Source organism: Xenopus laevis, chromosome 6L (genome assembly GCF_017654675.1).
Source record: "Xenopus laevis strain J_2021 chromosome 6L, Xenopus_laevis_v10.1, whole genome shotgun sequence".
NCBI classification, from domain to species: domain Eukaryota; kingdom Metazoa; phylum Chordata; class Amphibia; order Anura; family Pipidae; genus Xenopus; species Xenopus laevis.
In genome coordinates, this window is record NC_054381.1 from 90,751,598 (window position 1) to 90,779,574 (window position 27,977).

At 38.2% G+C, this 27,977-nt stretch overlaps 1 protein-coding gene across 4 annotated transcripts in view; it reads left to right on the top strand.

Annotated features, from left to right (window-relative positions):
• Window positions 1-21,908, top strand: part of mylk4.L (myosin light chain kinase family member 4 L homeolog) — a 97,315-nt gene extending 75,407 nt beyond the window's left edge. For all 4 annotated transcript variants that reach the window (XM_041566264.1, XM_041566265.1, XM_041566266.1 and 1 more), the window contains 10 exons: window positions 2,339-2,444; window positions 3,244-3,337; window positions 4,519-4,628; window positions 12,031-12,172; window positions 12,624-12,694; window positions 13,734-13,862; window positions 16,514-16,666; window positions 18,179-18,257; window positions 19,037-19,111; window positions 21,063-21,908. In XM_041566264.1, the coding sequence (XP_041422198.1) occupies window positions 2,339-2,444; window positions 3,244-3,337; window positions 4,519-4,628; window positions 12,031-12,172; window positions 12,624-12,694; window positions 13,734-13,862; window positions 16,514-16,666; window positions 18,179-18,257; window positions 19,037-19,084 (932 nt within the window). In that variant the 3' untranslated portion in view covers window positions 19,085-19,111; window positions 21,063-21,908. The remainder of the gene's footprint in view (window positions 1-2,338; window positions 2,445-3,243; window positions 3,338-4,518; window positions 4,629-12,030; window positions 12,173-12,623; window positions 12,695-13,733; window positions 13,863-16,513; window positions 16,667-18,178; window positions 18,258-19,036; window positions 19,112-21,062) is intronic.
• The last annotated feature ends 6,069 nt before the right edge of the window (window positions 21,909-27,977 follow it).

Here is a 27,977-nt window from a genome sequence, read left to right on the forward strand (position 1 = left end):
TATGCCATATGTTTTGTATATGTTTTTTAAATACATCAAAATATATCTTCATACAGCAGCATACCTAGAACTAGAACTACCATCTACTGAGATTGTTAGCTCTACAGGGCAGGAACTTCCTTCTTACTGTGTCTCTTACCACATGGCATATAGGGCCAGATTCAATTAAATGAGAAAGACTTATCTCCTTATTCAATTCCAGATTTTCCCATAGAGCTAGATGCAATTCAATGAGAAAAACATATCTCCCTGTTTAACACATGAAATCTATGGGAAAAACTGAAAAAAAATTAGGAAAGTTTTTTTCCTCAAACTGAATGTTGTCATTAAATATTTTCATGCAATAAACCATAAAATCACATTTTCTCACTGATTTATATCTGGCTGATAGCACCTCATTTATAATTATTTATTTATTATAATGTCTGTCCTCCATTTGTATAATGTTCTATGTATAGTATATGTATAGTGCTCTGTAGGATGTATCCAAGTAGTGCTTTTTAAATAAAGTTTACAGTGTATTTTTGGAACACAGTTATGTTACTCTCAGGAATCTGACCTTGCAAATGGTAAACAGAATTTATAGACTGATTCCTTACCACCCTTGGTGTCAGACAAATCTTTAAAGCATTATGACAAATATGGTAGCATCTAATTAATTAAATGGAACCCAGGTTTTGGCCCCCACCCTTGAGTGAAGTTAGACCCTTACTGATAATTCTTTAAATTAACCCTATTTGCCAAATGTCTTAAATGTCACTTTTGGAAAATGGGGGCCTTGCAATTTCAGATTGCTATTTTTAACATTTAAATATGCAAGACAGTTGAACCTTTTATCCTATTACCTAGCAATGTGCAATTTCAGATTGCTATTTTTAACATTTAAATATGCAAGACAGTTGAACCTTTTATCCTAACACCTAGCAATGTGGCTGGAATTGACATCCCGAGTGCTTATTCTGGGAGCAGGCATTTTCCAAACAGAAGCCTTACCCAATAGTCCAGTGGAGGAAATGCCTAAAGCAGATGATGCTCTATTTCGTGAACTAAACCCCCCTCTGTGCATATACAAATGATAGCTCCCCTGCAGAGGCCCCTCTCCCCGACCACTTTAGTACCAGCAGCAAAAAGTCCCTTGGCTCCCTGTTTTTGCTATGTAACGCAGCATAATTAAAGAAAATGTAATTTAAAGAAGAGCCATTGCAGAGAATTTGCTTAGAATTGAATTGTGTGAAAAACTGTTTTTGGGTGGAATTCCCCTGTAACTGTGAAAGGAAAGTTTATCAATATACAGTATATCCTTTAGACTGAGATCACAGGGATAATGTCTGAGTAGCAAAGGAGTTGGCAAGAGTCTAATATCATGGCTAGATTCACTATGATAGGCTGCCTAACTCATATCCACAACCAGAGGAGGAGTGTGGCATTTTTGTTTGGGGAGGCTACCAAAAGAAAGCTTTTCAGGGGGTATATAACAATTGGTTTTATTTTGGGAAGGTTAAACATCCCTTAATCTTAATTATTTGCCTCCTATGCAGGTCAACATTTTAGACAGGGATAAACAAACCTGTCCTTTAGGAAAGTACTTTATGGACTCGAAGCACTGGGTTTTCATTCAAAGAAACTTTTGTTTTTTAATGCTAAGACCTGTAAGTGCTGTATTTTTGTGAGTTCAGCTAATTGTTGTTTTAGAATTATATCTTTCCTAACTAACTATAATCATACTTCATTACTTCTTTTTCAGGACTGTTTTTATTCCTGGTGTCAAGATTAACTTTTTGAGCATACTCTGTATTTGGATATTACATTTAAACTTGTATTTACTTAAATTCCTTACATTACAAATTTCCTAAATACTTTGTAATTCACTACACCTACATATACAACAGTTTTAGATTGTAAACTCTTCCAAACAAGGGCTTCTAATATCTATCTGTATCTTAATGGAACACTTTACACCCCTATAGCTTTATGTAAGCCATACAGTAAGGCACAAAGGTAAAGGGGCACCAAGCACCAACCTCTTTTCCATGGTTGCCTCTAGTTACTATCTCCTGAAGAGGACATATTTTTTGCTCATGCCTCCCTGCCCTCTGCAGGTAACCAGGAGAGCAAGCACATTCATGGGGGTGCTGATGAGTGCATTCTGCCTTGAGCGTGGAAGTAACTTGGCTCTGCCCTGAATCCAATAACAACTCAACTGCCCTTTATAAGGAGCTCTCTGCCCAGATTTAGCATATTTTCTAAATTGTGTTTGAATGTAATAAAGTTTCAGATTGCGAGTGCCTACTATGTTAAACTTTTACACAATCAAGACATTTGATTTTTGATTCCTTAGATGTGTCACCATCTCCCCCAGCACCCTTTACTCACCGAATTGTCTCAGCTAAACATGCACAGATCAATCATTTTTATACTGTGGACACATCAGAAATGCTTGGAGGGTAAGTCATCATTGCTGCTCATTTCACATGTAATTTTTTACATTTTCCTTCTTGAAAGTCTTGCAAGTCGTAAAGAAGACTTTAACACTTGCCATAGACTAAGGGGGTTATATATTTAAATCTGAATGCTAAAATCTCGAGTTTTTTTTAGTAGAAAATCATTTTTGGAGGAAAAAAATCTTGAATTTTCTCAAGATTTATTATACCGCAATGCTGCAAAAAGCATGAATCCGCCATTCCAGACCTGCCGAGGCCAGACTTTTCCGGGGTTTTCAGGCAAAAATTCGAAAAATTTGGGAAAAAGCCTGAAAAATTTGAGTGGCTCGGGGTTTCGCTTCATTTTATAGAGTTTTTCTGCAATCTGATTAAATTGAGTTTTTTTTCATTAATAAATAAGCTACCATCAGGCATGGGAGTTTGGCTGTGGTTTTTTAAAAAAAAATATGAGATAAATTCAGATTTTAGTACCGTAAATAACCCCACAGGTGTAGTGTAGTAAATTGCATATAAAAAGTTTACATTGACTACGCCTTGCATTCATGCATGAGCCTTCTGGCCTAATTACATTTGGCTATTGGTATTTATTTGGCTATATTTTGTTTCACTTGTTCTTTTAGTTATGATGAATATACAGTCTACACAGTTGAACTGACCGTAGGTAGAGGGTATATTTTAAGGAAAACTGCAGTAAAAAGTCCTAGCAGTATTGTCTGCCCACATATACAGGGTTGAACTGGAAATTTGGACAGGCCCATTAGCTGTAACTTCTGAAAAATTGTTTTCTTGTCATACTTTGCAGCGGTCGATATGGTCAAGTACATAGATGTGCAGAAAAAAACTCTGGTCTTTCGCTAGCAGCAAAAATTATTAAAGTCAAAAGCCATAAAGAAAAGGTAAGAGATATATTATTATTATACCAAATAAAGTTGGTAAATAATATTAATAACACTATGTCAGTGTTGTCTGAAATTGTTCTCCATATATTCTGGTCCATATACAGGTATAGGATCTGTTATCCAGAAAGCTCTAAATAACGGAAAGGCCATCTCCCATAAATTCCATTATTATCAAATAATTCAGATTTTAAAATATTATTTCCTTTTTCTCTGTAATAATAAAACAGACATTGATCCTAACTAAGATGTAATTAATTCGTACTAGCAAAACAACAAAACAGGCAATCCTTACTAGGCAAAAAAACTCTACTGAGTTTAAGCAAGGTTGAAATGATTTTTTAGTAGACTTAGGGGCAGATTTACTAAGCTCAAGTGAATAGTTCGAAGTATTTTTTTGGGTACTTCGACCATCGAATTGGTCAAATTCTATCGAATCAAATGATTCGAGCAATTTGAAGTAAAAAACTTTCGACCATTCGATAATCGAAGTACTGTCTCTTTAAAAAATCCTTCGACACAATACTTCGCCAAATAAAAGCTACCGAGTAGAATGTTAGCTTATGGGGATATTGTAGATATTTTTTGGGAACCTTTTATGATCGAATAAAAATCATTCGGTTGATCACTTAGAAACGTTCGAATCATTTGATCGTTCGATCAAACCTTTTGCGCTAAAATCCTTCGAATTCGATATTCGAATTCTAAGGATTTTACTTTGAGGTTCGAATTCAAGGGATTTTTAACCCTCGAAATTTGACCCTTGATAAATCTGCCCCTTAGTATGGTGATCAGAACAGAATTAACCAGAAAAACAGGTCCTAAGCGAACAGGTCCCATACCTGTATTTAACAACTGTATCCTAAAAGCTATTTTTTATACATACTAATTGAGTGTGTGAAGTGCAATAACCTTCCACATAAAATGTGTTTAACTAATACTGTGACATCACACAGTTTTACTGGTGGAGTGCAGCAGGCTGTAATGCAGCACTCCCCAGGGTGAAAATGCTTGCAAGTGCTTGTTAGATGAGCACTACAAAATGCTCTTCCCTTATCCCAAGGAAAATATATGAGCCCTTGCTATGTTGTGCTACAATCACCTCATTGTATATTTATTATACTATACATTTTATATTGTTTTTAGGAGAGTCTATGTATAAAATTATTTTTCATTTGCAGGAGGAAGTGAAAAATGAAATTCAAGTCATGAACCAACTGAACCACGTGAATCTTATTCAGTTATATGATGCCTTTGAGTCCAGAAATGACATAGTGCTCGTTATGGAATAGTAGGTGTAATCTTTTTATAACATTTACTGTAATTGAGAAACACAAAAATGCAACTTTCTTTTGCAGTATATTTCTTTTCCAAGGAAGTTCTGGTGCCCCCAGCTGTTATTCGAAATGTACTACACTTTGTACCTGCAAATATAGTTTGGATGCTGTTGTTTTGTGCTATCCAACCATTAGTGTGTTATATTGATTTTAATATGTATATTAATGTATTTAGGGCCAGTGCATGACACCAAGTGGGACCTAGGCTGACCTGCTGGGGCTCACTTTGCATCATAGTGGGTAAGCGATCCTTAGGGATCAGCATTTCAGGAGCTTGCTGTCACTCAATGTGAAAATGATCACGCTCTATTTTAAACCAGTATTATTGCACGGCTAAAATGACACAAGGGTGTTACATAACATAAAGTTAATCTTGGTTCTGTCTACACGGAAAAAAATCTGAAGGGGGCAATTTAATAAAGGTTGCTTAAAAAAACTTTAGAAATAAGAATAAAAAATTAAATTTTTTCCATGTAATATGCATTAGTTATTAAATTGTCAATTGTATTTGCGCATATCACACTTTTAAGGCCTTCTGAAAGATTTCATACTGTTTTGGCACAAAAAATGACTTTTTCAATAAGATGTCTTCTACATACAGTACTCTATAAACTTTGTAGTCATTCTTGCAATGGTGGATGATGTCACTTAAAAACTTCCAGGTTCTGGTGTTTTTATGATCTTTGTAGCTATATTGTCTGTCTTACAACACTTGTTAATAATATATTTGCTGCTTTTAAGTAAATTTACTAGTCTCTTCTCATCCACCACTTTCCTATGAGCTTGTTAAAGAGTTTATAAACAACAATGTGTCATGCTGTCAACACATAACAGCTGTTAAAGGAGAACTAAAGCTAAAGAACTAAAGAAGTAGCTAGAAATGTTGTGTTTTTGGCTTCTGTACCAGCCCCAGGCAACCACAGCCTTTGTGCAAGGAAGATCTGTACCTCCACAGATGTGCAGTAGCTCCCCATCTTCTTTCTGTAATGGAGTCTACTGACCTGCTCCAAGATGGCGTCCAAAATGGCGATTCCTCTTCCCTGCACATGGCTCCGGGTGGTCGCAATCATCCTGCATCATCTCCTTCTTGCCCTGTGATTGGTCGCGGGCGACGGAACGGACGCCGGCGTCAGAATCGGGCGCCGGCGTCAAGGCGTCAGCGTGGGGACGCTGGCGTCTGCGTCTGACGCCAGCGCGTCAATTTTGGCGCCAATAGACTGGACTATAAAGACCCTCATTTCCATCCTGACCTTGCCCAATTATAGGTCTATTTCATATAGTTCCTGGGTGCGATATATTCTGTCTTGCTTATCCGTGTTTGAACCTTGCCTGTTATCGACTTTGAATCTGTACTGCCTGTCTTGACCATTCTGCCTGTTTTACGACCATTCTTTGATAAACCCTTTTCTGTACCGCGATCTTGGATTGTTGCCTCCTCTTTGGTCCTTACTTCAACTGCGCCTTCGGGCCTTACAGTATAATTGGGCCATGGACCCCTCGGAGGAGGCCCAAGTACCCCTCGATGTCGGAGGGGCCATTCGGGGATTGGCTTCTCGCATGAAATCCTATGAAGCCCAGCAGTCTCAAATTGGCCAGGCAATTGATGTTATCCTGGAGAAATTGACTGCCATGTCTCCAGCGGCTCCTGCGGCTGTGCCTGTTCCTGCCATTCCTGCTCCTCTCCAGGTGTCTGAACCTCGTGTTCCCGCTCCACCTCTTTTCAGCGGAGACCCAGAAGCTTGTCGTGGTTTTATTAACCAATGTGAAATTCAATTCACTCTGCAGCCAGGCCAGTTCGTCTCCGAGCAAGCCAAGGTTGGTTTTGTCATCTCCCGTCTGCAGGGGAAGGCTTTGGAATGGGCGTCTCCCCTTTGGGAGAAGAGAGACCCGCTGATCGACAACGCCGGGGCCTTTCTCCAAGAACTCCGGACGGTGTTTGACGCTCCTGGTCGTACTACTGCAGCCTCGGCTCGACTGTTCCAGCTTCAACAAGGCACTCGCTCAGTTCCCGAGTATGCCATTGAATTTCGTACCCTGGTGGCAGAGACCTCCTGGAATAACGATGGTTACCACGCGGCCTTTTACAACGGCTTGGCTATACGCATTAAGAATGACCTCGTTTCCCGGGAAATTCCTTCTCGGTGGGAGGATCTGGTGGCATTGGCGGTGAAGGTGGATACCCGGCAGAGGGAGTTCCAGCTTGAACTCGACCGAGAGCGTACAAAGAGGTACCCCCGGTTCCAACCTTCTTTGGCCCCCCGCTTCCAGAGACCCCTGCTTCTCAATCCAGTTCCCCCTGTGCTTCCTCCTGCTCCTATGGATTCTGCTTCTTCCTCCTTGCCGGCTGAAGAACCCATGCAGATTGGGCGGGCCCGCCTGTCCGAACAGGAGAAACTCCGGAGAAGGGCTGCCGGCCTGTGCCTTTACTGTGGGGGTAAAGCCCACTTTGCCCAGGAGTGTCCAGTGAAGCCGGGAAACGCCAAAGCCTAGGTAAGCTCGGGGAGACTTACCTGGGTGGGATTTGTCATTCTCCCATTCCTCTACTCTACGTTTCCTTCTTCCGGTACAGATCCAGTTTGGCTCTTTAAAGTTTTCCTCACAAGCCTTTCTAGATTCCGGTGCTGCAGGAAACTTCATGGATCGATCCTTTGCAAGACGTCATTTCATTCCTCTCCAACCCTTGGCAGTTCCTCTTCGTGTCCTGGCGATTGATGATCGTCCTCTGTCGTCTGCCTTCGTCTCACATTCTACTCTGGAACTTTCTTTTAAGGTGGGCACCATGCATTTGGAGAGACTATCCTTCCTCCTCATTGATTGCCCTTCCACTCCGGTTGTCCTGGGACTGCCATGGTTATGTGTACATAATCCAGTCATTGACTGGTCCACATTGCAAGTTTCCAGATGGAGTCCTTTTTGTTTACAGAACTGCCTACCCACTGTTCCAGTTGTCAAAATTTCCTCTGTGTCCTCTAATTCTTCTCTTCCCTCTGTATACCAAGCATTTGCCGATGTATTTAACAAGTCTTCTGCTGAGATTCTTCCTCCCCATCGGCCTTACGATTGCCCAGTGGAACTTCTATCCGGCTCTATGCCCCCCAGGGGCCGCACCTACCCACTCTCTCCTTCGGAAACTTCTGCTATGAAGTTATACATCCAGGAGAATCTTCAGAGAGGATTCATCCGTCCTTCCACCTCCCCTGCCGGAGCAGGTTTCTTCTTTGTTGAGAAAAAGGATGGTAGTTTGCGGCCCTGCATCGACTACAGAGGACTCAACAAGATCACAGTTAAAAACAGGTACCCTCTTCCTCTTATTTCTGAACTGTTTGATCAGCTTAGGGGTGCCAATATCTTTACAAAGCTGGATCTTCGGGGGGCATACAATCTTATCCGGATCCGTGAAGGGGACGAGTGGAAGACCGCCTTTAATACCCGTGATGGACATTATGAGTATTTGGTCATGCCCTTTGGTCTCTGTAATGCTCCTGCGGTCTTCCAGGAGTTTGTTAATGATATTTTTCGGGATTTGTTGGGTCTATGTGTGGTCGTTTATCTGGATGACATTCTTGTTTTTTCTAAAGATCTTTTGGAACATCGTGCCCAAGTACGTGAAGTCCTCTCCAGACTAAGGAAGAACAATCTCTTTGCTAAATTGGAGAAATGCACTTTTGAAGTCTCGTCTATTCCTTTCCTTGGCTATATCATTTCTCCTCTAGGTTTCAAGATGGATCCTGCCAAGGTGTCTGCAATCCTGGACTGGCCTCTTCCTACCAGTGTCAAAGCCATTCAGAGGTTTGTTGGCTTTGCCAATTATTACAGACAGTTTATAAAAAATTTTTCTTCCAGACTTTCTCCAATTCTGGCCCTGATTCGTAAGGGGGGCAAACCTCAACACTGGTCTCCTCAAGCCCTGGAATCCTTCAAGTCCCTCAAAGAGGCCTTTTCTTCCGCTCCAATTCTTCGGCACCCAGAACCCCTACATCCCTTCTTCATGGAAGTTGACGCCTCTGATGTCGGAGCTGGAGCAGTTTTATCACAGAGATCCATTTCTGACGGTAAACTCCACCCTTGTGCGTTCTTTTCTAAAAAATTTTCTGCCCCAGAACAGAACTATGATGTGGGGAATCGTGAACTACTTGCCATCAAATTAGCCTTGGAGGAATGGAGACACTTACTGGAGGGTTCTTCGGTTCCTGTGACAATTTTTACCGACCATAAGAATCTTGAGTTCATCCAAACCCTCAAACGCCTGAATCCCCGGCAAGCCAGGTGGGCACTTTTCTTTTCCCGTTTTAATTTTGTCATTACCTTTCGTCCTGGCTCCAGAAACAGGAAGGCCGATGCCTTATCCAGAAGCTTTATTCCTGAAGATTCTGTGTCCGAGGAACCTGAACCTGTGGTACCCTCCATCAAGATTATTGCTGCCTTGTTCCCTTCCTGTGCCTCCCAATTGTTGTCCGCTCAAGATTCTGCTCCTGCGGAAACTCCTCTTGGTGTTGCTTTTGTCCCTCCAGAATTTCGTCTTGCTATTTTGTCTCAGTCTCATAGTTCCAAACAGGCCGGACATCCTGGAATTCAGAAGACGACCGAGCTCTTATCTCGTCTAGTATGGTGGCCAACCTTAAGAAAGGACGTTAAAGATTTTGTCTCCTCATGTTCCACGTGTGCTGTGTCTAAATCCGGACATTCTCCTCCCAAGGGTTTTCTTCTTCCACTGCCCATCCCATCTCGACCCTGGACTCACCTCGCCATGGACTTTATTGTCGATTTGCCCATTTCCTCCGGCCACACTGTCATTTGGGTCGTTATCGACAGATTCAGTAAGATGGCTCATTTCACTCCTCTCCGCAAACTGCCTTCTGCTCCTGAACTTTCAGAACTGTTTATTAAACATATTTTTCGCCTCCATGGCTTTCCAGCAGAAATTGTGTCCGATCGTGGTCCCCAATTTGTGTCTAAATTTTGGAGGTCACTGTGTAATGCTTTAAATATCTCTCTTCAATTTTCTTCTTCTTATCATCCTCAGTCCAATGGTGCCGCTGAACGTGTTAACCAGGCCTTGGAGCAATTTCTTCGTTGCCATGTGTCTTTGTGTCAAGATGACTGGTCGGACCTTCTTCCCTGGGCGGAGTTTGCCCATAACAATTCTTTACATTCTTCTTCCCAGAAATCTCCTTTCTTCTGTGTGTATGGCCGGAATCCTTTGGCATTCCCTCAGGATCTCTTACTCACAAATGTTCCTGCTGCTAATGATCAAGCCGCTCATATGCTGGCCATCTGGCAGGCCACCACTGCTAATCTGGAAAAGAGTTCATCCTCTCAAAAGAAGTTTGCCGACAGGAAAAGAATTGCCGCCCCACCCTATGCTCCTGGTGACAAGGTCTGGTTGTCTACACGGAATATTCGCCTCAAGATTCCCACTCCTAAACTTGGCCCCAAATTCATCGGTCCCTTTCCCATCATCGAGGTCATCAACCCTGTGGCAGTTCGTCTTCTTCTTCCTCCCGAGATGCGGATCCCCAATGCCTTTCATGTGTCTCTCCTTAAACCTGCAGTGTCTTCCCCCTCTTCTTCTTCCACAGCTCCTGTTGTTATCGATGACCATTTAGAATTTGAAGTCAGCAGGATTCTGGACTCTCGTTTTTCCAGGGGCGCTCTCCAGTATCTTGTCGAATGGAAGGGTTTCGGTCCCGAGGAATGCTCTTGGGTGAAGAAGTCTGATGTCCATGCCCCCATCCTTGTTCGCAGGTTTCATAGGCAGTTTCCTTCCCGTCCTGGTCCCGGTGGTCCTGAGGCCCCCCCTAAGGAAGGGGGTACTGTAATGGAGTCTACTGACCTGCTCCAAGATGGCGTCCAAAATGGCGATTCCTCTTCCCTGCACATGGCTCCGGGTGGTCGCAATCATCCTGCATCATCTCCTTCTTGCCCTGTGATTGGTCGCCGGCGACGGAACGGACGCCGGCGTCAGAATCGGGCGCCGGCGTCAAGGCGTCAGCGTGGGGACGCTGGCGTCTGCGTCTGACGCCAGCGCATCAATTTTGGCGCCAATAGACTGGACTATAAAGACCCTCATTTCCATCCTGACCTTGCCCAATTATAGGTCTATTTCATATAGTTCCTGGGTGCGATATATTCTGTCTTGCTTATCCGTGTTTGAACCTTGCCTGTTATCGACTTTGAATCTGTACTGCCTGTCTTGACCATTCTGCCTGTTTTACGACCATTCTTTGATAAACCCTTTTCTGTACCGCGATCTTGGATTGTTGCCTCCTCTTTGGTCCTTACTTCAACTGCGCCTTCGGGCCTTACACTTTCTGCTGATTCACTGCACATGCTCTGTGATGCAGTTACTTACTGAGCTTAGGGACCAATTCGTAATATACTGAATATATATTATATGTATTATAACTGTCCCAATATAAGACTGATTAGTAAATAATTCATTGGTAAATGGCAGCTCAGAAACCAGGGCAACTAGCATCAGAATTTAATAATCAGCATCAGCTTATATTACAAGCCAACCTCATTTTCTGCTTGATAATTTGTGACAACCCCTAAGCTCAGCTTCTTAACAGCTGCTCAGAGCCCACTGAGCATGTGAGTGTCGCAGACACTTTCCAAGATGGTGACCCCCTGTGACAAATTTGAAGTCCTGGATCATTGCTGCTATTGAGAAGCTGATACTTTAGGCTGGTGCAACAAGGTCAGTAAATAAAATATGGCATTTTTAGCCATATTAATTTTTAGGGTTTAGATGCCGACACTTCCATGTCATTATAAGGATATCCAATCCGGTATAAAAACACTAGGGACGAATTTAAGCATACAAGATGTGTCTTTGGATAATGTAAAAAATTTCTTTGTCGGCGTGTATCAGATAAATTATTTAATATACAAACCTATTTCCAAAAATGTGTAAAATATAAATAAAAATTTGACCCTGTGTCCCAACACTTTTGGAAAAAAGATGCAGCTTTTTCTTGTATTGTTCTATAATAGAAAATGTAGTATGCTTTGAGGACTGGATGTATTTTTTAATTTAATACAAAAGACCCATGAATATCCTGTAAATTATATCATAAACTGTGCTTATTGATGTCAAACTTGTGTATTATAACAACACTGGAGTGCTGGTCCTTATCAATAGGTCTATAATTCAGATTGATTGTGCACTCAGGAAATAAGAAAAGTTAGAGTGCAAATACTTGGACTAAATAAATAAATAAATAAATATATATATATATATATATATATATATATATATATATATATATATATTTATATATACACACAGTATATAATGGTCTAGACAATATGCTTTATTATTTTCGTCACAATGTTTTTTCTTCATCTTTAAAGTGTTGAAGGGGGTGAACTTTTTGACAGAATCATTGATGAAAAGTACAATCTGTCAGAAGCAGATACAATACAGTTCATCAAGCAAATCCTTGAAGGGATCCAGTACATGCACCAAATGTATATTGTACATCTTGATCTTAAGGTACAGTATAAATCATTCTATACTTCCACTCTATTTTTAACTGAAATTTGTTGCCGTACTTTCTGCCTATGCAATCAATACAATTTCTGAATTTCCTTATTGTGCGCATGAAACTTTCGAATCATACTGTGAGTACGTGGGCGCCATGTGGGGGATACAGTGGTTACTACAGTAAGGGGGCCCATGGCAGAGGGAGTCCCAAGAGACTTAAAAGTGTGATTTGTATGTTGAAAAGAGGGTGGGTTTTTTGTATAATCGGCATGGCTGAGGTGAATCCGGGCTATGGCCATGCACCATTTTTTTCATAGGCCTGTGGGAGGGCCTGTGACTGCCATTCCTGATGGCAGTACACAATACATAGATATACATAGATACTTCAATATTTTATGCAAAAATATATCCAGGCATAAAGAGTTGTTCAACCATTCATTGTTTTGTCTTATTCTTACAGCCTGAGAACATTATGTGTGTGAGTCGGACAGCATATCAGGTCAAAATAATTGATTTTGGTCTCGCTAGAAGGTATGTACACTAAACGGAGCATGGTTACAATATGTGTCACCATTTCAAATAATGAATTTAATGTTTTGCACAGCATCATGTTATATTCACATTGGTTCCTGTGGATAGCAATGAACACAAGGTTATTGAGAAAAAACTGTTGAACACAATGTTATTCAGAACAAACGGTTGATATACCATGCACTGCTTGATTCTGTTCCCCCAAAAAACAACAGTACCACTATATAATATATACACTTATATAATTAATTTATACCATCTCTATTGGGGATAGAACACCACAGACACATTTTACTAAAGTGCAAATTTTCTCCTTGTCTAACTCAGCCAAAGTTTGTCTCAATATGTTGTTTTGAAACAACATCTCATATCTACTTAAAATTGTAAGTACAGATGAAGCCACTTGGATTTGTGTGTTAAATGCATCATGACTGGATTCATTGACGAAACTGTGTTATCTAAAGTCATCTTAACTCATTTAATGCATTTAACCTTTTTTTTCATTAGCATACCAAAGCACCATTGTTCACAATGGTGAACGCTTTAATTAGATGGGATGCTGTGAATCAATTGTCTGTGTTAAAAGTGGGATATCTGGGTTTAGTTATTCTGTGTCAAACACACAAACCAAATTTGCTTCATCTGTATACTTTTACGAGTGTAATGTAGCAAAATTTTGCTGGTGTAAGTTCACACATTTGTAAGGAGAAAATTTGCTGGTAAATTTACCCCATAAAAAATGAAGTATGTGGGAATTTAGCATGGAGGATATGCTGTACATAATGAGATGCAAAAGTGGCTGCCTTATCTTTATAACAGTATTTTCCCTCCTGAGCTGATATAATTATCATTGGATTTTTTTTTTATTATTTATTTTATTATTTTTTATTATTTAGAACTTTTTTTTACCAGATCATTATTCTATTAATTATATTGTTGATATTTTGTCCTTTTGTCTTTTAAAAACCAGTGAAATATGTGTGCTATATATAATCACTGTTTTATATTATATATACTGTGTATATTATTTCTGCTTTAGGTATAAGCCAAGGGAAAAGCTGAAAGTGCATTTTGGTACTCCTGAATTCCTTGCTCCTGAAGTTGTGAACTATGACTACGTCTCATTTCCCACAGACATGTGGAGTGTGGGAGTCATTACATTCATGCTGTGAGTTGGCTTAAAAATGCATATATTTGTCTGTTTTTCATGAAATGTACTTTTGTTCCCCCCATATTATTTTTGAGTCTCTGCCTGGAGTTTTGGGTACTCATTTTTGTAAAAACAGCATATCTGGAAAAAGTGAGCACTACTTGATTATTTAGCGAAAATATGTAAGAACACTCTTTTTCTAAATTGGTATTCCATGATAGGTTTTGGCACCACATATATTATTTAATTTAATATTCATATAAGGGCATATAAACCACATGGAATTCACCACAAAATTCTCCAAAAAACATACAAATGAATTGGATTTTAAAGTTATCTATGAAAGAACTTTGTGAAAAAAAAAAAAAAAAATCTCTTCGACAATTAATGAAGGTGAAGAGACAATTTAATATAGCCTAAAATAATGGTCATTCTGTAACAATATCTTAAATGCTTAGAACTTATCAACTTAGGGTTAGAGACAACGACAATTATCTCAACAGTTTTAGACAGTGGTCATATTTCTCATGCACAGTAAAATGCACATCCAACTAAACATTATACAAGCTAGCAGATTACATCTTTGAGTTCAAATGCATGTACCTGTATAATGATAGTGGACCTGTTGTCTATCCCTCAGTTTCTGTCTTATTTATAGTAGAATATTATGCAATATTATTATGGACCCTGAAAAGTTACACTCATGAAGCACAAATCTTTCAAGTCCTTCAAAATATTGAGACTAATGAGTTTTAGCAGTAACTTATATGCGTTACAATTGCAATAGGGAAAATTAGGTTAAATGTAAGGTGCTTATAAAGATTTTTTTCTGGGAATCAAGAAAACAAAATTAAGACTTAGCAAACATATAGTGGAACACTTGTGGAAGGAAGTTTTATTAACAATTTCCTTTTGGCAGCAATGGAAACTGGTGGAGACATTTTTCAATCTGAAAGTGTCATCGTGTCAGCAGAAGAAATGCTTCCAGTTCCACCCTAAAAGGTTATTAGAGTCAAGGTCACATTAGCATTCTTAGCATGCTAAGCAGTTCACTGTTCTTAGCATGCCAAGTATGATGCCTGCATGGCATCCAGTTTTCAAATGGTTGTGTTATAATCCTATTTTTGCTCATGTGTCAGTTGTGTGTGTATCACAGTTCTTAGTCCAATAGCAAATTATTGTAGCTATTTATGTAACAAGGAAAAGTCAGGCCAGATTCGAGGCTTTCTAGAAAAGTATGAGCGAACCTATAGCTTATACTACTGAAGCTGAGCTACAACAGTATTTAAAAATCGAATGCAACAAGAGTTACAAAACTGAGACTATGTAAAGAACTAGGCTATGAGAATGAATAATACCTGAAAATATAATCATAAACCTCCTTCACATGCTTGGGGGTGGCTGAGACATTAGTTTCACAATTAAGTTATATGAATTTGTTTCCTGGAGAAACAAAATGAGTCCTTAAAGGAGAACTAAACCCTAGCCCGCCTCCACTGCCTTTAAGTGGCCATACACGCACATAACTTCATTTCGTACAATATTCGGCATTTGTATGGTGGGAGAGAAGGAATAGTGGGTGGTACTAGAATTAAGGCAAAGCACTTAATTGTGTGTAGGGTGGAACATTTTAGGTTGCACTGATTTATGCACTTTGCACCTTTCCACTAACAGTAGAGGTTCTAGACCTCTTATGCAACAATTAATTCGATTTTTTAAAATAATAAATGAGATAGAATCTAAATCTCATATATCAAAAATATTTGATTATGCTCTAAATACCTTGTGTTCGTCTTATAAAATTAAATGATGATAATAAAGAATGTCCTCTATAAACATATGTTCACCTTTGCAGCATCCTCTGTATTATGCACTGGCAAAATAAATTTAGTAATCTGGATTTTTTTTGTCCCTACTGCAGCCTAGTGTCTACTATATACCACGCTATATTTTTAACCTACCATGACTATGAAGATTTTCATTCATCCAGGTCATGGTATATCTAGTATAGGTGATGCTAAAAACAACTGGACTCAGCAAGTCCAGTTGTTTTTAGATTTACCTATACTAGATTTAACCTACCATGTTAAACACCGGATGGTATCTTTCACAGCACAATGGGTGTAATGTAGAACTGTGAAATACTTTTACACTGAAATTCTTTCTACTTTAAGGGGCAGATTTATGAAGGGTCGAATTTTGAATTAAATGGGAGCTTTTTTGAACTCCTATAGCTTCGAAATTTGAATAAAAAAAGTGTATTAAAAATGTATTAAAAAAACCTTTTCTGCGGGTAAATAGGCTGTACGTAAGATCATATTAGATTGAATTTGATTCAAAGTACTTTTAAAAAAACTAGGAGGTCCCCCATAGGCTAAAAAGCATTTCGGCAGGTTTTAGATGGCGAATGGTCAGAGTCAAAGTTTTAAAGTGACAGTACATGATAAATTTTGATATTTAAATAGTCACATTTTTTTCAAATTCAAATTGAATTTTGGCATATTCGAAGTACACAAAAATAGCTCGAAATTCCAATTTTTTTTACTTCTTTTTATCGTGCAGCTATAGTAGAAAAAAGGCCTTGATTACAGTATGGGGGCATGAGTATTGTACCAGGTATCCTAGGCTGATGTACCTTTACCACTTTTTGTGGGTCTTTTCTGTATTAGGTTGAGTGGACTCTCTCCATTTCTTGGTGAAGATGACAACGAGACTCTAAACAACATCCTGGCATGTCAGTTTGATTTTGAGGGCGAGGAATTTGAAAATATTTCTGAGCCTGCAAAAGATTTCATCACTAAATTGCTTATAAAAGAAAAATGGTAAGGACACAGTATGTATCATTATATGACTATACACTGTTTTGAGCAGTTGAACACATTTATTTTCAATTGTTTGCTAGTACTCAACACAGGTCAGCAGCAATGTTGAGAACTTGCATCCATACAAATAGTATAATGCAAATCCTACACAGAGATTAAAGGATAAATAAACACACATTGTAAGAAAAAGGCCCTGCATAGGCCTCATCCACACCTACCAGACTGAGTAACAGTCCTACTTCACATGCATGCCTTAAAAGACAGAGCTCCACAGTGGGGTTGGACGCTGCCCTGTCTCACAGCATCCTTAACTCTCTACTGGCAATTGTCAACTAGGACCATGCTCAATGGAAGCCCAGAGTAGTTTTCTTGTTGGTGATTGCTGCAAGAGAGCCAGGGACAGAAAGTGACAATGACAGTTATGGCATGGTGATTCGTATCTTTTAAATGACCAGTATGCATAAGTACCACATCTAAAAGTGATAAATTGACCCCTTAGGGGATTATTTATGAACCATTGATGCTTGCGTTAAGGCAGTGTTCACCAACCAGTGGCTCATGTTGCTCACCAACCCCTTGAATGTTGCTTCCAGGTGGTTTAAAAGCAGGTGCTTATTTTTGAATTCTTGGCTTGGAGGCCAGTTTTGGTTGCATAAAAACCAGGTGTACTGTCAAACAGAGTCTCCTGTAGGCTGCCATTTTACATAGACTAATTAGCCAACCACAGCCCTTATTAGCCATGTCCAGAACTATTTTAATGCTTGTCTTTCTCCACAACTCATTTGAAGATGGCTCACAGTAAAAAAAGGTTAGGGACTCCTGTGTTAAGCTAACACAATATCACAAATGTGAGTTCTTTAATTCGCTTGCAGTTTTTGGCATTGTTTGTTTTTTCTGTTTGTAGGATTTGTTTTTTTTAATCAGGTTTAAAAAAAAAAAAAAAAAAAAAGGAAAATAAAGCTTGGCTGATTTTAGTTAGAAAGCATTTTATCCTGATCATGGGAAAATAATCCAGCACAAAGTAAATAAAGCAATCTAGTTAAATTATAACCAAACCCCCCATATGCCAATACCAAACCACATCTAATGCTCCCTCCACTTCCCAATTTACCTAAGCTTAAAACGTAACACAGTGTGGGCAATGGGGTTGGTGGCTGCATCACTTCTGGTGTACAGTGTCCAAAATGTTTATCACAAGGAGTAGCATGCACACTTCGGGCTTTGGTTTCTAATGTGCATGCTCTAGGTCGGCAATCAACTCCAGGATCCTGCACATTTGACATGATGCAGCCAGATATGATGACCACCAATGTTGTTTATGACTTTGATGGGTTTGTCATAAGAGAATAATTTATTTTCTCACATTTACTCTTGCAGGAACATGAATATATCCTGGCCTTAAGCAATATTGACCAATTCTTGTTTTCTGAACTGTATTTTTCCCATGGTGCCTTCTGTATAATTATACCATTGCTGCTATATTAAAAATATTAATATTATATTTTTTTTTAGCTGGAGAATGAGTGCTACTGAAGCTTTGAAACATCTGTGGATATCAGACTCCAAGCTACACTATAGAATCAGTCAGCAGGTCAGTATATAATAGTCTTAAAATGATTTCCAAAGCTAGTATTATGTGACCAATTGAGTATTATTGGATCTCATCATGTTTGGCTACCCTACAGTATCTATTTACTTTTTGCTGAATCACATTTGGCAGCATGTGTCTATAATAGATCATTACATGCATTACATGTTAATTACAATAGATTTTTTTGTGTTCAGAAATGTAATTCCTTCTGTTTAAAAACAAAATAAAATGGCTAAAATTACTGGATATAGTATGGTAATAAAAGCCTTATTTAATCAGTTTCAATTTGACTTAGTAGGAACATGTGAGTGTACATTATATTGTATGTAAACAGTAACCTTGTACACATACCTTGACCACCCGCAGACTACAGTTGGTAATATCTGATTGGCTGGCCAGTTAGCAGAATAGTCCGAATCTGCCATGTAGCCATATGTGATTGACAAAACTGATAGATAATTGAACAACCCACTTGAAATGCAATGACCTTATTCAATTGCAATAAGAAGAGTAGCCAACTAGATTTGTCACTTTGAGCTAACTCCAGAGCTTTCAAAATGTTTTCAAAGGTCCTTATACAGAAATGATCAGCTAGTTCAATTAGTGAATACATTTGGCAATTTTACCAAGCTGGTTTCCACGTGATTACCATGTTGTCCGGTGAAGTCCGTTTCTCTATTCTCTGAAGTGAATACATTTGGCAACCTGACTAGTTCAATTTAAGTTCTGATTACAAAAATTCCTGACAAACATTCAATAATTAATTATTTTTATTTCAGTGTCTTGGAAACATTTGCCCGGTGTCAGATGTATCAGGAAATAAATGACATATTCCAGTATTAAACCAAAAGAAGGTTTGTTGAACGTTTGCCTCAATTTTATGTATGTTACATGCATGTTATCTACCTATCGGCTTCCAGGAGGAGTAGTCAGGACCGAGGAGGAAGCCCAACAAGGGTTAAAATCCGAGTATGCAGTACAAATAGGAATCAGACACAATCTTTAGTTAAAGTCCAGGCAAGAGTTCAAACAGGAAGCCAGATCAGGATCACAGCAGGAATCAAAACCAGGAATCAGACAGACAATAATACACCCAGGTATACAGGATTGAAGACCTATAATTGGGCAGGGTTGCAGCGTCTAGGGCGCCCTTTTATTACAAAATCCCGGCACCAGCGATGACATCATCATGCAGTGACGCCGTACCCATGTGGGCGCTGCCATCTTGGATTTTCATTTTGTTTTAAGTTAAGGAAAGGATTTACTGCTACACTTCCTTTGTAAATTTGCTGCAGCGTGCTCTTGAGTGCCCATGGGCATATATGTATGTGTGTATATGTATATGTGTATATATATATATATATATATATATATAGTCCCGCAAAGAACAGCAAAAAAACCTAAAATTTTTAGAAATTTATTATACCCCAAAGCTGCTAAAAATCAGAAAATACTCCATCTCAAACCTGTCGAAGGTCATGTAAAAGTCAATGGCAGATGTCCATGAAGTTGTTTCTTGCACTGGATAATCCGATAAAGTCGTGGTTTTCATCCATTAAAGTTGAGTTTTTGCAGCGACAATCTTATGATTCAAATTGACTCTCAATTTTGTGCGACTTATTTCGCTCAATTTTGTATGAATAAAAAACTGAGATAAATTCGAGTTTTAGTAGATAACCCCCTTAATGTTAAGATTTCATGGGGAGACGAAGCAAACTGCATGACATTATAAATCAAACATAAGCCAGGGAGCCAAATATTCATATGGGAAATACATTATTCCCACTGCTTGTATTCCTGCAGAGCATACATGATCCCTTTCTTTCTTTCATTTTCTGCTCACCCCTATTTGTCAGTGCCTACACTACTTTTCTAGATAAAAAGCAAAAGACACATTAAGGCAACCTCACAAAATAAAGAAAACAATTACATTTTCTTAAGATAAAATAATATGTCATTCTAATATTCACATTTCCAATATGCATTTAATTAAAATGTTTTGAATGATTTCAAAATTGCTATGCATATCAAGGCACAGGCAGTCATCTCTCTTGCATTCAAGACTCCAATTCCTACAATACCTTGCATGCTTCTTCACAAGTGTGTTAATCTCATAACAGGCAAGGCATTGTGGGAATAGGATTATTGACTGAAGGAGTGCTGACTCAAGAGTCAAAAGCAGCTTCAAACTTTCTACCCATTGATCTTTCCAATTTTACATTTCCTTTTTTATTATAAATGCTTAACAATTTTGCAACGTTTTCAGTGGTAATATACAACCTGCTACTGAATATTTGCATTTATATAGGCATTTGGCTGCAAATTATATTTACTAATTCAATTCATATCAATTATTATTCAATGTTCATATACTTCACTGGTTCTACAACTAAGCTTATAGAAAGAAATGCAAATCCTATGACATATGTAATGGTACAAGTTGTCATTTCCTAGAATTGTTAGTGTTCACATAATGAATGAAAAGGTAATTGCGAGAAATGGTATGGATTTCATTTTGAGCTGAGGAATTTCTTAAAAATGTATATACGTATGTTAGACATAGTTCAAAATATTTAATGGTATTATGTGTTAAATAATGTACCTATGAAACAGAATGAATAAACTCCCCACATAATTTTAGAAGCAATGATTTGTGGACTTTGGCTCACTAGTATTTTGCTCTTCTTCCCAAAGTACTACTCAAATAATAGACTTTTAAAGTCACACAGCCTAAACTAATAGAAAATAATGAAAAAATAATAAGATGAACTGCTGAACCAACTCTTATTTAATCTTGTTTTTCAGGCATACCGCTGTGTGCTTTCTGCTGTGAATAGTTAGGAAAAAAGTCAACATTTCTAATATTCGGACCCTCCTTGGACTGATTTAAGAATTTATCAGCTGGACCAGTTCCTTTTCGACTGTTGGATGGGTCTTGGTGTTACTGAGCTAACGTTCATTCAGCTTTCACCTTCACCTTTCCTCTGAATTCTAGAGACTGTGGGTATATTTCTGGTGGTGGATTCCATCATCTGATACTTTAGATCTTGGAGAAAGCAAGAGTAAATTATGCTTAGGACATCAAACACTTCAGGTTTACATTAATTACTTTAAAAACCCTCTTAACATTCTACCACTGATCATGTTCCTAAGTCTTGCATATTATGGACATATTTTGTTGTGTATGTGTAACTTCTGTTAGACATGATTTACTATATCTCTATCAATAATTCCTTTCTGGGGCAGTCTGAAGTAACAAAATGAGTTGTGAGAGGCACAATTATAGTCATAGTCAGCTGCATTTTCTACATACAGTCATCTGCATAGCAGATTCCTAATAGACAGTAGAGTGTTTGGAAAGTTGGAGTTATCTGTAAATGGACAGGACCAACTTGGTATAGAAATATACCAAGAAGTATAGAAGTATACATGAGAGTGTAAAAACACATTGGCTGTAACTTGAGGGAATGATTGAATGTACTAATATTACACAGTTATGCTGAAGTATTGAAAAAGCTTTGTTCAAAATCTGCCTCTGGAGACTGGAGTTATAAATTTGTAGGTATTTTTAGCTGGCCCATCAGTAGGGGGCAGATTTACATATGGTCGAATATCGAGGGTTAATTAACCCTCGATATTCGACTGGCGAATGTAAATCCTTCGACTTTGATATCGAAGTCGAAGGATTTACCGCAAATAGTTCGATCGAATGAAAAATCGTTCGATCGAACAATTAAATCCTTAGATTCGAACGATTTGAAGGATTTTAATCCATCGATCGAAGGATTTTTCTTCGACCAAAAAATTGTTGGAAAGCCTACGGGGACCTTCCCCATAGGCTAACATTGCACCTCGGTAGGTTTTAGGTGGCGAAGTAGGGGGTCGAAGTTTTTTTTAAAGAGACAGTACTTCGACTATCAAATGGTCGAATATTCAAGTGATTTTTAGTTCGAATTGTTCGATTTGAAGTCGTGGTCGAAGGTCGAAGTAGCCAATTCGATGGTCGAAGTAGCCCAAAAAAATTTCGAAATTCGAAGATTTTTTTATTCTATTCCTTCACTCGAGCAAAGTAAATGGGCCCCTAGATGTCAGCTTCTGAAATGCTCCATGGAAAAGATTGCATATCCAACATGTGAACTGATTAATAAAGGGGGGTTTACTACACAACAAATAAATGTCGTATTTTTATGCTGTAAGTTTCAAATATATTATTATATGCAGGACTAGTGTTCTGAACCTGCCCCAGTTAAATGTTTTTTTTTTAGATATTTCCAAGGAGTAGGCAAATCAGTAAAGTGATTCTAAGAGAAGCACAAAAGTTCTTCATCCTGATTAACTTGTTCCTTAATATGCCTATTAAGGTTAATGACTATGTACCACTTTGGGGCCAGTAGAATATGTTTAAATTAATAAGAATCCCCATAGCCCAAAACTCAAACTACTTTTACTGAAGAAATTAATGAATTGAACCACCAGTGAACAGGGAATGCCATATAATTGTTTTGGGGAGTGTTATTTACTAAAATCAGAATTTATCTCATTATTTTAATTAAAAGACATAACCAAACTCCCATACCCGATTTGACCTTATTTATTATTAAAAAAGCTTGAATCAATTGGTTCGGGGAAAAACCTAGATTTTTTTGGGGATTTTTCAGGTTTTTGCCCGAAAAGCCCTAAATGATCGGATTTTCGGTCTAAACCCAGCGCAGACCATAATAACTTCCAATTAGAATAGGGACCTCTGCCATTGACTTATACAAAACCTCGGCAGGTCTGAGATGGCAGATTTTCAAATTTGGGCTTTTTGCAGCATTGGTCTTTAATAAATCTCAAAAACTTTCAGTTTTCAAAAAAAAAAAAGCCCAACCATTAACATTTGGAGTTAATTAATAACCCCCTTAATGTTCATAAATATGTAAAAATAATGATTATCAATTGATCTCCACCTACCCATGCTATATACAGTACTGTGTGTACAAGAAACACTATATGAGTGAAGATATACATACATACATATTATTATAAAGTCCTGCAGAAGCATCTTGACCCTAAAATAAGGTTGTGCATTAATAGTCGTGTGAGCATATTATAAGCATCCTGAATTTCTAGAGTACAGCCACATTATGGTCCTTTTACATCATACATGACAGTTCACATGTCCCATGTTCACATGTTCAGAAATAGCACCTATACCTCTTATTTTAGAGTGATGATGAGATAGTCCAGATTGTTATAGAATAGTGTCAGTATTACTTTTAAAACCTTTCTAGTGTTTTATACCATTTAAGAAGCTACAGTAAATCCTTACCTCCATCCCTGATACTAAGCTGCATCATGATCAGACCCACTGCTACATTTCTCCTGCAACTGTGATGAAACTGGATGTGAATGTAACAGTACATCGAGTCGAACCTTGACAACACTTTAAACATATTCTTCTGAAACTGTACATTTTTTCAAGTTAATCGAGTTAAATGTATTTCTGCCAACACTTTACAAATGCCTTCTCGGTTCAGTAACACCATGTTGTGTCCCATGAAAATGAAATAACACAATCTCTATACTGTAGATATTGTATCCATGAATTGTTAGTATAGTATATTGTTTCTGACTAGCACAAATGTACTTGTAAACTAATGTGAGTGTGAATGAATACTGGACTTTGCTTGTCCAGCAGAAGATAGGCCACACATGCTCTGCTGCACAAAAGAGTATCTGTGTTTTTTGTGTATAGTGTTAATATTGTACTTGCTGTGTTTATTCCAAAATGGAGTTCTGACCATTCAAGATAATATATACCTATATAAATGTATATATATATATAAAGAGAGATAGTTTAATATTTATAATAATTATATAAAAATAGCAACGTGAGCGTGAACTATGCACATTCATTTATGTCAATATGACACAGATTATGCTGTATTTACTTGCATGATTTATTTGCCAGTGCAGAGATTAATATATTTAAACACAACAGTATTAACACTTCATGTTTTTATAAGGCACTCATTTTTTTCAAATTAAAAATTATTTTGCTTCTGGGTTTTGCTTCTTTTGGGTTGTGAAGCTAATTCTCAAATTATTTTGCACCCCCTGAAACAGGTATGCGCCTGTTATTCAGAATGCTCTTCATACCTTCAGGCTAGTATACAATCATTTAAAACATTAAATAAACCCAATAGGCTGGTTTTGCTTCCATCCCTGCACAAGTTCTTATATGAGCAGGCCTGCCAGTATGGCTTATTGGAATGAATGGGCTCCATAAATTCATGTGTTCCCTTGTGGAGGAACGCATTAAAAAAGGCAACACAGGGGGATGTATGAGCCCCAATGTATCTGGTGCACATTTGGGAGTCCAGGCATAAATATGACATGGGAGGGCACTGAACCCATAAGGTAAAAGTGGGAGACATTTAGGCACATATCTTAAGTAGAACATAACTGCAGTATCTCAGCAGTGAAAAATATTAGTTTTTTAGCCTTGTGTTATATGGTATTTTTCATTCTGAAAATATTTTCAATTTTATTTGTTAAGTATTGTAAAGGAGAAGTATGCTGATGTTTTAAAATATATAAATCTATCTAATAATGCATTGGTCTGGACAACTAAGCATAATGACAAGCAATACATTTATTTCACTGTCTCATCCTGATATCAGAAAGCCGTTTTAGACAATTTATGATAAAATTGCACCTTCCATGAAGGCAAATGTTAAAAGCTAACTACCTATTTCTTTCTAGTGACTGAAACCAAGCATTGCTGCAAGTCAGCATTGGCTATTATCTAGGGATGCACTGAATCCACTATTTTAGGACTTGGCTGAATCCTAAAGCCTTTCTGAAACATTTGACTAAATCCCGGACCAAATCCAAACCCTATTTTGCATATGTAAATTAGGGGAAAAGGTGGAAAGAGAACTGTGCAAGGTTAAAAAATGTTTGACTTTCTTGTTTATGTGACGAAAAGTCAAGTGATTTTTTGGATTCGGTTCGGCCAGACACTTGGATTCGGGCGAATTCAAATCCTGCTGAAGAAGGCTGAATATTGGCAGAATTCTGGATTCGGTGCATCCCTACTATTATCACCCTGTTCCATTTTGTATCAAAGCTACTTGACCTGGCATTGCAAACTGAAACCTGTCATATTGTTTAAGCACACAGCAATTGTATTTATTAGATTCTGTTTTCAGTGTTATTCAATAAAAGACTGTAAATAAAAATAGCATTTTATTTAAAATAGACTGTTTGCTGTTTCACACAGAGCATTACAGGAAATGTCTGTATAGAATAAAGTCAAATGGACAGATCTCCAGAATAACTGGCCAAACATGGCCCGGTGAGCTAACGAGGACCCTACAGTTGGCACAGTGTCCAATGGGTTAGTTCCTAGTGCAGAACACTTCAATCAGAAACCTTTTTTTTTTTCTAAAGAATTTTACAACAATTGTTAGGGGGTAGATCAAGTTATCAAGGTAGATCTCCTGATGGGGGCCAGGTGTCGAGAGTAGATCCCAGTGTAACAAAGTCTGCCCATTATACATGAAAGTAAACTCTGTGCAAATAGCACCAAAAAGCAGTAATATCTTCTTATAGGAGCCCAGTAATGGAACTAGGTGGGGGCAGGCCCCCCCATGCGCGCGTTCTATGTGGGTGCAGCCAACTCCAGCCGGGTGCAGTCCCTGGCCCAGTTGCACCCCCTGCTCCCACGGTAGTTAAACCACTGTAGGAGCCTAAATAAATAAACTATTAAAATAAGACTATCTGTTCTGATTGTCTTTCCTTCAAATTATGGTAGAGAATTTTAGAGATGTTCTCCTTTTCTCAAGTCCATACTATTTATAAATATTTTCCAAGTGTCCAAAAAGAAGAGTCTATTTTGTTTATTGCTGCCCTGAAATCAAATTTCTTCTTGGAAACTTCCATTCGGCAGTCGAATATCAAGGGTTAATTAACCTTCAATATTCGACCATAAGTAAAATTGCCCCCTACTGTACATTGGTCGGGGGTAAAGTTTTCCTTTAAAATTTAGGATTAGGATTCCATAGTACATGACTATACAGGGCAACACAAACCTTTATAGAAAAACAGCTTTAAGCCTCTTTTTTTCTTAGAATAGCTGGTGTGCATTTTTTTTAATAAATTGTAATTGTAAAATCTTCACACTTAATACACATCTTAAACAAAAATAAAGCATCAGATAGGCAATGGGATTTAGGTTTATTCAGTTCACCATTCATCATCTTCTCTACTCCTTCCTTTATATTCTTGTTTTTTTACCCAACATACAGATGCCACAACTTTATTATTGTATTCAAATTTGCAAATTACCTATTTTTAAACAGTATTTTAAACAGGTAATGCTCTTAAGTACCCTGTACAAACACAAAAAATGCCTTACCAGGGCAAAGTGATATCACTGCTGGCCAATCTCAACCTTGCCAAGCATTTTTATTGATTTGTAATACAAAAACCACCATCCCATACCCTGAGTATTTGGTAATTGAAAAGAAACAGTTAGGAATTACCTTAAAGTGATATCAGTGCTGGGTTTTCTCAATCCTGCCAAGCATTTTTTTTTAGTTATAATACAAAACCACCATCCCATATCCTGAGTATTTGGTAATTGAAAACAAATACAGAAGTACCTTCAACCCCCTTTTTAAATAGTTATACACTAAAGGTTGTCTGCCTCCCTCTTTCCTTGCCCATTCCAGTACCTGTGGTGCCCATTCTTCCCTCCATCCTATTGCTGATGCCTGTGTCTTCATCCTTCCTCTTTCCTTTTACAGAAGATGGATGCTGTGCTGAGCTCCCTATTGGTTTCCTGTTCTATTATATGGTTGCCGGCATTCCTCCCTTTTCCTATTTATGTATGTCAGGTCCATACCTTTAAATGAGCAATGGAAATGTTGACAATTGTAATGCATAGCACAGGCTTGCTATATCATAAAAACAAACTCCAAAGTACAGCGACACATTAAGCATGGTTGTGCAAATGCAGCCAGATATACAGATTTTCCCAATCAGTGGGGATGTCCCTCTGAGGCCAGTTAGAGTGACATAACTCCATGAACTAACTAGGGCCTTGACCAAAGGTTGGGCCATTAATGGAGCATGTCATTTAGCAGCTGTATGCCTGTATTAATTAAAGTTTAGTGAGATCCCATGATGCACCTACTGGCAGAAAGTTATGCTCACTTATGGCTTTATGTTTTGCCCTTGTGCCTACCCACATGTTTTGCACCCCTGTAACAGCTGTGTAAGCTTCAGAGCAAAAAAACCCTATGCCAATGTACTCATAGGCAACCATTCTAGATCTTGTGGCATGCTAGTAAGGAGGGGTGGATGTGGGTATCCATGGGCCTTACATTGCACAATTAACTTGTGCCAGTTGCACACCATTTACTGACAGACACAAACCTTTGTGCTTGTTTATGTTGTAAGCATTTCTGGATTTGTTTTTATACTTTGCACCTTGCCTTCCTTTAGCAATTTATACTTGCTAAGAGCAAACTGTGGCAGCATGCCATTTAGAGATTGCTGATCTGTCTTAGGTTGTAGGTAAAAATGGCAGTCTAATGTGGCAAACAATCAGTGCTTTTTCCCTTCAAAGCGAGAAAAATGGAATTAATGCAACTAGTAATGCAACTTGAAATTTCTCCAGAACCTTTGGAATGGAGTGATAGAAACATTTAAATTCAAACCTGTGAAAGA